Below are 12,858 nucleotides of genomic sequence, written 5' to 3' on the forward strand. Positions count from 1 at the left end.
ATTAGCCAACAGTTTGATAGCCCTGCTGTAACACAGGGCTTGCATCTCAAATGGCACCCTATTCCATATGTAGTGCACTACTTTTGAGTAGGGCCCATAGAGATCTCATCAAAAGTAGTGCACTATATTTGGAATATGGTGCCATTTTGGACATACCCCAGGTGCTTATTGGAGAATAGAGCTTTGCTGAGTGTACGTTCAGTAATGTGATTATCTAATCGTTCCTGGTAATATGACTAATAATGTGTCATAAGCCCTTCTCCCCTTCTGCTTTGCTTGTCTGTGGTGGAGCCTTTCATGAATACAGTCTATCACACCGTGATAGATAGGCTAGAGTGGTACAGGCGTTGTGGTTTACTGCAGGGGGCTATAGGCATGGCGGCAAAGAGCTACTGTAAGTTTGTCTCTGTGGAGTTTGAGCCTTTCTCTGCTTTTCTTCCTCTGCATCTCCATGGCTTATGTGTTGTCTGTTGTTTCATTTACTTTGTGTTTTGTCTGTTGTTTCATTTACTTTGTGTTTTATCTGTTGTTTCATTTACTTTGTGTTTTGTCTGTTATTTCATTTACTTTGTGTTTTGTCTGTTATTTCATTTACTTTGTGTTTTGTCTTTTATTTCATTTACTTTGTGTTTTATAACTGTTGTTTCATTTACTTTGTGTTTTGTCTGTTATTTCATTTACTTTGTGTTTTGTCTGTTATTTCATTTACTTTGTGTTTTGTCTGTTATTTCATTTACTTTGTGTTTTATAATTGTTGTTTCATTTACTTTGTGTTTTGTCTGTTATTTCATTTACTTTGTGTTTTATAACTGTTGTTTAATTTACTTTGTGTTTTGTCTGTTATTTCATTTACTTTGTGTTTTGTCTGTTATTTCATTTACTTTGTGTTTTATAACTGTTGTTTCATTTACTTTGTGTTTTGTCTGTTATTTCATTTACTTTGTGTTTTGTCTGTTATTTCATTTACTTTGTGTTTTGTCTGTTGTTTCATTTACTTTGTGTTTTGTCTGTTGTTTCATTTACTTTGTGTTTTGTCTGTTATATCATTTACTTTGTGTTTTGTCTGTTATTTCATTTACTTTGTGTTTTATAACTGTTGTTTCATTTACTTTGTGTTTTGTCTGTTATTTCATTTACTTTGTGTTTTGTCTGTTATTTCATTTACTTTGTGTTTTGTCTGTTGTTTCATTTACTTTGTGTTTTGTCTGTTGTTTCATTTACTTTGTGTTTTGTCTGTTATTTCATTTACTTTGTGTTTTGTCTGTTGTTTCATTTACTTAGTGTTTTATAACTGTTGTTTTGTTTTCATTTATATTTGCCTGTGTTCTTAGTTACAATGTTTCTCCTCTACTCTACTTTTTCTTTGTGTGTCTTCCTGTCTGTCCTAATTCTAGCTCTGTTACCCCTCAGGCTCGTGGCCAACCCTTTTTTTACCCTGACCCAAAGTAGAACAAAACACAACCATGTTTTTTTCACATCTCTAATGTCTCCCATTTATGAAAGGGATGATTGTGAAAAAATATTTTACTGCAAAAGTGATTCAATTGATAGATATTGTTTTCCTGTAATGTGGTTATGCTACCATGTGCTTGTGTTGTGAAACACATGAACACACATTGAAGAGCTAGTTGACTTTAGCTATTCAAACACAAGAGGCATGGCAGTGCCACTCAAAGCCCCAGTTATACCAAGAGCCACATGCAACCCTTTTAAAGACCCAGTAACACAATACTAAATGAACCACAACAATTTATATGCAGGAAAAGGTGTTTGAGTGTAATTATGTTGGCCATATTAGATTCAGAATAAAATCGATTTACATGAAAAAAGTCTTCATGGGCGTGAGTGTTGTACACAATTCTGAGAAGAAAAAAAAACACATTTACAAAATTCATATTTACATGTGATGTGACAATGTCTGAGCCCACTTGTTTTCCTTAGAGCCGATTACAATAGCCACAACGTCAAAAGACGTGCAACTGGATGTGTTTAAGTCAGGCAGGACCAGGCCTTGGAAGGTCAGCCACCAGAAAGTAAAGCTTACATTCATCATAAATATTCATAGTTGATCATTCCACCTATTGTATCTCTGTGTTTACAGGCCTACATTTCCTAGATGTGTGAAGATATCCTAATGATGTTTGTTTGTGTATATAGGGCAGACAACTGACTACTTGTATTCCACATTTTAGCAATGTCAGAGCTTGCAATATTGGGTTCAATTAGTTTGTGCCCCCCCCCCAGTCCAGCCAGGCAGTTTTCAGTACTTTTTGAGTTTAGGGGGTGTGTCACAATATCTATCAATGTTGTTACTTTTGCGCAAAACCCTTTTTCCATAACTATCTCACAACTATCTCTCTCTCTCACACACTATCTCTCTAGCATGTGCGCACCTACTCTCAATCTTTCTTTTAGTATCGATTTCTCTCTCTCTGTCTCTCTCTCTCTCGCTCTCTCTCTCTCTCTGTCTCTCTCTCACACTCCATAGAGCTTCTGTTTGTAAGTACACTTACATCAGTTGTACAACATTTACTGCCCTCAGTCTCCTGTGTGGGGCACAACGTGCTCAGAGCACAGCTCTCCTGACAGAATTTGGAGCAGAAAATATGAGAGAGAGAGAGAGAGAGAGAGAGAGAAAGAAAGACGGGGGGGGGGGAGAGAAAGACACAGGAAAAGAGAGGAGGGGGAAGAATGCAGGAGAGAGACAGAGAGGAAAAGATAGGAGGTGGAAGAGAGAAGAGAGGGAGAGACAGAGAGGAAAAGAGAGGAGGGGGAAGAGAGAAGAGAGGGAGAGACAGAGGAAAAGAGAGGAGGTGGAAGAGAGAAGAGAGGGAGAGACAGAGAGGAAAAGAGAGGAGGGGGAAGAGAGAAGAGAGGGAGAGACAGAGAGGAAAAGAGAGGAGGTGGAAGAGAGAAGAGAGGGAGAGACAGAGAGGAAAAGAGAGGAGGGGGAAGAGAGAAGAGAGGGAGAGACAGAGAGGAAAAGAGAGGAGGGGGAAGAATGCAGGAGAGAGACAGAGAGGAAAAGAGAGGAGGTGGAAGAGAGAAGAGAGGGAGAGACAGAGAGGAAAAGAGAGGAGGGGGAAGAATGCAGGAGAGAGACAGAGAGGAAAAGAGAGGAGGGGGAAGAGAGAAGAGAGGGAGAGACAGTCTCCTTTTACTCAGTTTTATACACAGTTCCACCCTGTCATTGGGACTATTATAATAGTTATTATGAGTTGGCTGATGGTAGCAGTATTACAAATGATGATGGAATCATGAAGACTCTGCTCTATGTCCAGTATGTGGCGGGTTTAGAATTACACATGTGTTTGTGTATTTCACGTATTGTTTATAGGTGTGTTTATTGCTATGTAGTATTTTCCAATCAGTACGGGTGTGTCTGTATTTTTCCTTTGCGATCTTACGTCTGCGCGTGTGTATTTGTTTTGTCTGTATGAGAATGTGGAATTTAGGAGTAGCCTATTTTGCAGATTAAACCTCAAGTGTCCAAGATAATCAAAGTAGTGAATTTCAAAGAGTGTTTGTCTAAATAGCTGCTCAGGGATTCAAAAATGCCTCCCTGCCTGCTCTCTATTACCACAAGGCATAACAGTGTGTCCTTCCCTATAGGACAGATATTTACCATCTTATCGACTCAGCATTAACTGCAGATCTCCCAGAACCACACTGTTTGATGTCGGGTGAACTGGATAAGGTCTAGTTATTTTTGAACAGTTATATCTGGTCTGCTAAATAGATCAGTTTATTGGTCATGAAATCCATTGATAAATCGACCTGTTATAAGAACAGCTATTTACTTTCCCCCCCACACACATGTACAATGTGGAAGTGCTTCTAAACTGTCACACAACTCTTTGTGTGTGTGTGTGTGTGTGTGCGTGTGTGCCTGCGTGCACGACTTTGTCTACACACTCATATTTTCCACTGTAAGGCTAGAACACACAGAATTCACCTACACACACCCACAGACCCCCCCCCCCCCCCCCCCCCCCCCCCCCCTATCCCATTGAAGGTGAAACCCCACGTTGTCCTGTGAAGGAGGAAAACAATGACACTATGAGACATGGGCGGCTGTGCTCTGTTCTCTGTACGGTCCACAGGCATTGTCTGGCACCGGGTTTAATATTTAATATACTCCACATTCTTACACCATCCATAATTCAGAAAAAGGAATGTTGCACCGGATCACTGAGTTTGAAGGAAAAGAGAAGGGTTTGTTGTAGATATTCATACTGTAAAGTGAGGCTGCTTCTGTATGTCTGTATGTTTGGTCTGTCTAGTCTTGAGACAGGTTAATGGTCAGGACATTGGAGAGGCAAAGCAACGTCTTCTGGGCTGCATCGGCCTCATCAGTACAAGTTAACGTCGCTGGGTCACATTAAAACAGGTTTCGGTGTAGATGTGTTTGAGGTTGACACCACCTCTAAGGTTGCCACCCAGTATGTGGGCACGAGAAAATGTGAAATGATTTTTTTTTTTATCTCCTCAAATATTTGTGACTATGGTGGAGGAGGTTCTGAAGGAAAGAAGGGCGCTGAGATGCCGGCAGGCGGCAGTGAGGGGGTGATTGGGATCGTCGGCTCCTGAGGGTCAGGTTGGGACTTGTTGGAGGGGAGAGGTTTGTCGCAAATGTACTGAGAGAGAGGTGAGGGGAGCTGAGTACAGGGTGAGTGAGGCATGTGGCCCTTTCAACATACAATGATTAGAGGTTATGCAGAAGATAAAACTACAGAGAATAGATTAAAGCTCCTACTGTGACTGGGGTTAGCCTATTACTCTCCTTGTAGATCCTTTTTTCCTTTCTTGTTCAAATGATATCCTCCCTGGTGGCTAGTAAATAATCATCTAGTTTACAGGAGGTTGGGAGCCAATTTCCCTCCATGCAGTTTATATTGGAGGAGAGAGTTGAATAGCTGTTCCTGAAGCTGTTTACATTAGACGGTGTATTATAGCAATATCATTTATATGTGGCTATTCTATTGTTCTTGAACAGTGCTGCCAGTTTGTTAGCATGTGAATTCTGAGAGAGAGAGAGAGAGAGAGAGAGAGAGAGAGAGAGAGAGAGAGAGAGAGAGAGAGAGAGAGAGAGAGAGAGAGAGAGAGAGAGAGAGAGAGAGAGAGAGAGAGAGAGAGAGAGAGAGACTAACTACTGTACTAGCACTGGAGCACATTTCTTTCCATTCAAAGGTCCTCCATATTTCTTCATGCCGATCTTATTAAACACCAGGGAATTCAGCCACTTGCTTTTTTTGGGCCCACGCAAAGTTTCTTCTTAATCACGCCAAGGCTAATGCGTTTAATTTATTATTCATTTAGACATTTCACCCAAGCTCGTAATTCCTCTCAGATTGGAGGTGTATGTGGGCAGTTTTCTTTGGGTTCCGTGGTCGGTGGTGTTTTTGTCCTCTGTAGTGGAGAAATGAGAGGCGTTGCCCCATGCGGGAGCCGGAGAGGGAGAAGAGAAGAGAAGAGAAGAGGGAGAGGGAGAAGAGAAGAGGGAGAGGGAGAAGATAAGAGGGAGAAGAGAGGAGGGAGAGGGAGAAGAGAAGAGGGAGAGGGAGAAGAGAAGAGGGAGAGGGATAGGGAGAAGAGAAGAGGGAGAAGAGAGGAGGGAGAGGGAGAAGAGGGAGAGGGAGAAAAGGGAGAAGGTAAGAGGGAGAGGGAGAGGGAGAAGAGAAGAGGGAGAAGAGGGAGAAGGTAAGAGGGAGAGGGAGAAGAGAAGAGGGAGAAGAGAAGAGGGAGAGGGAGAATAGAAGAGAAGAGGGAGAAGAGAAGAGGGAGAGGAAGAAGGAGAAGAGGGAGAAGGAGAAGAGGGAGAAGGAGAAGAGGGAGAAGGAGAATAGAAGAGAAGAGGGAGAAGAGAAGAGGAAGAGGGAGAAGGAGAAGAGGGAGAAGGAGAAGAGGGAGAAGGAGAAGAGGGAGAAGGAGAAGGAGAAGAGAGGGAGAGAGACCACAGTGTGAAAACGATGTCTTTGTGGGGACTCATGACAGTGTTAGCAGGGAGAGAGAGACTAGGTCTGTAAAAACGATCAGGAGGGTGGGGGCTTTGGTTGGGAAGAGGATGGAGATCATCCCTCTCTTTCAAACATGTGTTATGATCTTTCTTCACATTTATGTTTTTCTTGGCCATCCCTCTTGCTCCCAAAATAATCATATTTTTATTTTCTTCCCCTACTACTTTTCTCTTTGTTTAACATTGACGCTGTTATCCAGCAACTTGCAGGAGCTATTAGGGTTACCTTGTTCAAGGGCACATCGACCGATTTTTAATGAAGTCGGGCTCGGGGGTTGGAACTAGCAAATTTTCTGTTCCTGCCCCACCGCTAGGCTACCTGCCGCCCACATTTCTTGTAACGTAGGCTGCTAAATAAAAGGTGCTATAAAATAATATACCTTCTTACCATCTCTCTTCAGTGGGTACCCCTTTCCAATTCTCACTCTTTTCTCCTCTCTCTCCCTCTTCACTCTCTGTCCCCCTACTCTTGCTCCCTCACTCAGACATAGTTCACACACATTGTTGGCTGGCAGTGTCCAAAGACTAGTATGCAAATATGACCGGTCCATTTGGCTTGCTTGTGTGTGTGTGTTCTCTCTGCTCTTTGATAATTGGCAGGTGTCCTCTATTGCCTCGCAGCCTCTCTTATGGACAATCCCAATATGAGCGCTTTGGCAGACCAATTATACTGATCCCAGGACACTGCCCCACGCTGATGCATCCAGCGACACATACACACACACACACACACACACACACACACACACACACACACACACACACACACACACACACACACTGTATATTTATACATATCTTCTTCTGTCTCTCTCGGGGACACACCAGACAAAAACGTCACTCCTGACTGACTGCGAGTGCCGAGGCTAGAGTGGGGTCAGAGTTGGAATCCTTTACTGTTAGAGTAGACCTTCCACCACCCAATCCCCTCCACCTTCACCCACACAGCCCAGTTTACATTCCCCACACATGCTGGTGCAGAACCTCTCTCTCTCTCTGTCTTTCTCGCTCTCTCGCTATCTTGCTCTCTGTCTCTGTTGAGCCTGACTGTTTGTTGATAATGCAGATAAGCTACCAGGCTCCTTAAAAACAAGCCTGGCGTTTCAGGGATAGGATAGTAGCCACATGTTTGACTATCTGTTCTGTCTCTGAGGAAGTCTGCGTGGTGTGTGGGGGAGGGATATTCTTTACAGTATGAATGTATAAGTGAAAACTTAGTGATTGTATTTCATATATAATTTTGGTAGTTTTTTGGACTGATCTTTTTGCGTTTTGCTTAACTTTCTTCATTGTCCCTGTCTGTGCCCCTCTAGGCCCTTACCCTCTGCTGTCACTGTCTGTGCCCCTCTAGGCCCTTACCCTCTGCTGTTGCTGTCTGTGCCCCTCTAGGCCCTTACCCTCTGCTGTCGCTGTCTGTGCCCCTCTAGGCCCTTACCCTCTGCTGTCCCTGTCTGTGCCCCTCTAGGCCCTTACTCTCTGCTGTCGCTGTCTGTGCCCCTCTAGGCCCTTACCCTCTGCTGTCCCTGTCTGTGCCCCTCTAGGCCCTTACCCTCTGCTGTCGCTGTCGCTGACTTTGCCCCTCTAGGCCCTTACCCTCTGCTGTCGCTGTCTGTGCCCCTCTAGGCCCTTACCCTCTGCTGTCGCTGTCTGTGCCCCTCTAGGCCCTTACCCTCTGCTGTCCCTGTCTGTGCCCCTCTAGGCCCTTACCCTCTGCTGTCGCTGTCTGTGCCCCTCTAGGCCCTTACCCTCTGCTGTCGCTGTCTGTGCCCCTCTAGGCCCTTACTCTCTGCTGTCACTGTCTGTGCCCCTCTAGGCCCTTACCCTCTGCTGTCGCTGTCTGTGCCCCTCTAGGCCCTTACCCTCTGCTGTCGCTGTCTGTGCCCCTCTAGGCCCTTACCCTCTGCTGTCTGTGCCCCTCTAGGCCCTTACCCTCTGATGTCTGTGCCCCTCTAGGCCCTTACCCTCTGCTGTCGCTGTCTGTGCCCATCTAGGCCCTTACCCTCTGCTGTCGCTGTCTGTGCCCATCTAGGCCCTTACCCTCTGCTGTCTGTGCCCGTCTAGGCCCTTACCCTCTGATGTCTGTGCCCCTCTAGGCCCTTACCCTCTGCTGTCGCTGTCTGTGCCCATCTAGGCCCTTACCATCTGCTGTCGCTGTCTGTGCCCATCTAGGCCCTTACCCTCTGCTGTCTGTGCCCGTCTAGGCCCTTACCCTCTGATGTCTGTGCCCGTCTAGGCCCTTACCCTCTGCTGTCTGTGCCCGTCTAGGCCCTTACCCTCTGCTGTCTGTGCCCCTCTAGGCCCTTACCCTCTGGCAGTAGCCCCCCCTGGTGGTTGGAGGGGGATGGAGCGTGGTGGCGGGGAGAGCCCCCGCATGCAGGACAGTCCTGAGCGGGAGCGACGGGGGAGCAGCCCGGACTTCAGTGGACCCCCGCCAGGGAAGATGGGGCGTTTGGAGCTCAATGGGAGCCCCACTGGGCCACGCCTCCTACGCCACAACGGCCACCCACACAGACCTCTGGGAGGTAAGATGCTCCAAAACACACCCACCGTATGCACTTGTACACATTGATAGAAACTACCTTCCATCCAATGTTTTACACCAATCCAATACTTTTTAAATCTATAATGGGGAGTGAGCAAGTGTGGAGAATCGGGATACAGCCACACTCACAGCCTTGATAGTTAGTCTCTCTTTGTCTTTGCCTTACTCTCTCTCTGTGGCCCTTACCCTCTGGTAACTAGGACCAGAACAAGGGTTTTGGACACACTCCTGGCCCTAGTTACACTCCACATTGCCATGCACGCTAGAGTTCACAAGGCCCATTGCAGTATTTTATAGGACTGTATAATAAGCCTAATCCTTAGCATTGAGTTTGGATCCATTCAATCCCATACCAGGCTGTGCTGTGTAGATCTAGTGCGTTCCATAAGAGTGCCGTGGGAACTATACCGCACCGAGGTTATTGAATAAAGTATGGCTATATAAAGCTGATTTATACTCCTCTCTAGGTTATCGATCACTCTGCATACATAAGATTGTTAATGTATGTGTGAGATTATATAACACACACACACACACACACACACACACACACACACACACACACACACACACACACACACACACACACACACACACACACACACACACACACACACACACACAATAGAGAATATTAGAGGAGACAGGAAACTTGGAGATTAGCGTGATGCTGTAGAGGGGAAAATAGGGAGACGGGGAGATGGTACTTCTCTTCCTTTGCCCTGGCAGCAGCTGGACTGGATGGTTCGTCTTAATGAGGGGTTGTCTTCGAAGGTAGGAAACTCAATGTGTCTCCTCCAAACCACAGCCCAGCCATGAGGACTGGGCCACACACACTGTCACATACAGCATATAGGTTCTATGGAGCACTCTCACATTCAGGTGTGTAATATTGAACGCATTCACACAAACACACTGTAGGCCTATGAACACTCACACAGTATACACACATTCAGCTTTACAGTACATTAATAGATGTCTAGATTCATGCGCTGAACAGAAATATAAATGCAACATGTAGTGTTGGTCCCATGTTTCATGAGCTGACATAAAGGATCCCAGAACATTTCAATACAGATACAAATATTATTTCTCTAAAACATTGTGCACAAATGTGTTTTCATCCCTGTTAGTGAGCATTTCTCCACATCCCTGTTAGTGAGCATTTCTCCACATCCCTGTTAGTGAGCATTTCTCCACATCCCTGTTAGTGAGCATTTCTCCACATCCCTGTTAGTGAGCATTTCTCCACATCCCTGTTAGTGAGCATTTCTCCACATCCCTGTTAGTGAGCATTTCTCCACATCCCTGTTAGTGAGCATCTCTCCACATCCCTGTTAGTGAGCATTTCTCCACATCCCTGTTAGTGAGCATTTCTCCACATCCCTGTTAGTGAGCATTTCTCCACATCTCTCTTAGTGAGCATTTCTCCACATCCCTGTTAGTGAGCATTTCTCCACATCCCTGTTAGTGAGCATCTCTCCACATCCCTGTTAGTGAGCATTTCTCCACATCCCTGTTAGTGAGCATTTCTCCACATCTCTGTTAGTGAGCATTTCTCCACATCCCTGTTAGTGAGCATTTCTCCACATCCCTGTTAGTGAGCATTTCTCCACATCCCTGTTAGTGAGCATTTCTCCACATCCCTGTTAGTGAGCATTTCTCCACATCCCTGTTAGTGAGCATTTCTCCACATCCCTGTTAGTGAGCATTTCTCCACATCCCTGTTAGTGAGCATTTCTCCACATCCCTGTTAGTGAGCATTTCTCCACATCCCTGTTAGTGAGCATTTCTCCACATCTCTGTTAGTGAGCATTTCTCCACATCTCTCTTAGTGAGCATTTCTCCACATCCCTGTTAGTGAGCATTTCTCCACATCCCTGTTAGTGAGCATTTCTCCACATCCCTGTTAGTGAGCATTTCTCCACATCCCTGTTAGTGAGCATTTCTCCACATCCCTGTTAGTGAGCATTTCTCCACATCCCTGTTAGTGAGCATTTCTCCACATCCCTGTTAGTGAGCATTTCTCCACATCCCTGTTAGTGAGCATTTCTCCACATCCCTGTTAGTGAGCATTTCTCCACATCTCTGTTAATGAGCATTTCTCCACATCCCTGTTAGTGAGCATTTCTCCACATCTCTGTTAGTGAGCATTTCTCCACATCCCTGTTAGTGAGCATTTCTCCACATCCCTGTTAGTGAGCATTTCTCCACATCCCTGTTAGTGAGCATTTCTTCACATCCCTGTTAGTGAGCATTTCTCCTTCCAAGATAATCCATCCACCTGACAGGTGTGGTATATCAAGATGCTGATTAAACAGCATGATCATTACACAGGTGCACCTTGTGCTGGGGAACAATAAAAAGCCATTCTAAAATGTGTCGTTTTGTCACACAACACAATGCTACAGGTGTCTGACGTTTAGAGGGAGAGTGCAACTGGCATGCTGACTGCAGGAATGTCAACCAGAGCTGTTGCCAGAGAACTGAATGATCATTTCTCTACCATAAGCCGCCTCCATCATTGTTTTAGAGAATTTGGCAGTACGCCCAACCGGCTTCACTACCGCAGACCTTGTGTATGGCATTGTGTGGGTGAGCGGTTTGCTTATGTCAACATTGTGAACATAGTGCCCCACGGTGGTGGTGGGGTTATGGTGTGGTCAGGCATAAGCTACGGACAACGAACACAAGTACATTTTATCGATTAGCAACTTGAATGCACAAAAATACAGAGGCTCATTGAGGCTCATTGTGAGGCCCCTTCTTTTTAAGGTATCTGTAACCAACAGAGGCATATCTGTATTCCCAGTCATGTGAAATCTATAGATTAGGTCCTAATGAATTTATTTCAATTGACTGATTTCCTCATATGAATATTTTTGTTCAGTATAGATCACACACATGCATATATTTCAGGTATATACAATATTACACATGTCCATTCCCTCACATTCCCACCATTAACAAGATCTGGAGGAAAGGAAGAAGAGGGTGATAGATACAGACTTTAAGACAGAGGGAGAGGGGGAGGGAGGGAGAGGGGGAGGGAGGGAGAGGGGGAGGGAGGGAGAGAGAGAGAGAGAGGGGGGAGGGAGAGAGAGAGGGGGGGAGGGAGGGAGAGAGAGAGGGGGAGGGAGGGAGAGAGAGAGAGAGAGAGGGGGAGGGAGGGAGAGAGAGAGAGGGGGATGGAGGGAGGGAGAGCGAGAGGGGGAGGGAGAGCGAGAGAGAGGGGGAGGGAGGGAGGGAGAGAGGGAGGGGGAGGGAGGGAGGGAGAGAGAGAGGGGGGGGGGGAGGGAGAGAGAGGGGGAGGGAGAGAGAGAGGGAGAGAGAGGGGGGAGGGGGAGGGAGGGAGAGATGGGGAGGGGGAGGGAGTGAGGGAGAGAGAGAGAGGGAGAGAGAGGGGGAGGGAGGGAGAGAGAGAGAGGGGGAGGGAGGGAGGGAGAGAGAGGGGGAGGAGAGAGAGAGGGAGAGAGAGAGAGGGGGGAGGGGGAGGGAGGGAGAGATGGGGAGGGAGGGAGGGAGAGGGCGAGGGAGGGAGAGAGAGAGGGGGAGGGAGGGAGAGAGAGAGAGGGGGAGGGAGAAAGAAAGAGAGGGGGAGGGAGGGAGGGAGAAGAAACGGCGAGAGAGAGAGGGGGGAGGGGGAGGGAGGGAGAGATGGGGAGGGAGGGAGGGAGGGAGAGGGCGAGGGAGGGAGAGAGAGAGGGGGAGGGAGGGAGAGAGAGAGAGGGGGAGGGAGAAAGAAAGAGAGGGGGAGGGAGGGAGGGAGAAAGAGAGGGGGAGGGAGAGAGAGAGAGGGAGGGAGAGAGAGAGAGAGAGAGAGAGAGGGGGGAGGGAGGGGGAGAGAGAGAGAGAGAGAGAGAGAGAGGGGGGGAGGGAGAGAGAGAGAGAGGGAGGAGAGAGAGAGAGGGGGGAGAGAGAGGAGGAGGGAGGGAGAGAGAGAGAGTGGGTGGGAGGGAGAGAGAGAGAGAGGGGGAGGGAGGGAGAGAGAGAGTGGGCAAGGGAGGAGAGAGAGAGAGAGAGAAGGGGTGGGAGAGAGTGGGCAAGGGAGGAGAGAGAGAGAGGGAGAGAGAGAGAGCTGGTTGGAGCTGCTCTGTGTTGACAGTTATATTTCCCTGTTGGGGGAAATTCACTTACTTGAATTGGCACAAAGCTCCAGTGTGTAATTCACTCCATAAGAGCCCATCGAACTGGGAGCCGGGATGATTAATGGAGAGGAAATAGAAATATAGGAATTGACTGATTAAAACAAGGGGGAGAGAGAGAGAGAGGGAGAGGCTCTAATGGCGCTGCTGCGTCG

The 12,858-nt window shown here is 46.8% G+C and overlaps 1 protein-coding gene across 4 annotated transcripts in view; it reads left to right on the top strand.

Moving 5' to 3' along the window:
- The first annotated feature begins 343 nt into the window (after positions 1-343).
- The window catches only part of LOC139406064 (DNA-binding protein SATB2-like), a 55,898-nt gene continuing 43,383 nt past the window's right edge, over positions 344-12,858 (top strand). For all 4 annotated transcript variants that reach the window (XM_071148526.1, XM_071148527.1, XM_071148528.1 and 1 more), the window contains exons 1-2: positions 344-394; positions 8,314-8,538. In XM_071148526.1, coding sequence (XP_071004627.1) covers positions 376-394; positions 8,314-8,538 — 244 coding nt within the window. In that variant the 5' untranslated portion in view covers positions 344-375. The remainder of the gene's footprint in view (positions 395-8,313; positions 8,539-12,858) is intronic.

The sequence above is a fragment of the Oncorhynchus clarkii genome, chromosome 3 (assembly GCF_045791955.1).
Source record: "Oncorhynchus clarkii lewisi isolate Uvic-CL-2024 chromosome 3, UVic_Ocla_1.0, whole genome shotgun sequence".
NCBI classification, from domain to species: Eukaryota; Metazoa; Chordata; class Actinopteri; order Salmoniformes; family Salmonidae; genus Oncorhynchus; species Oncorhynchus clarkii.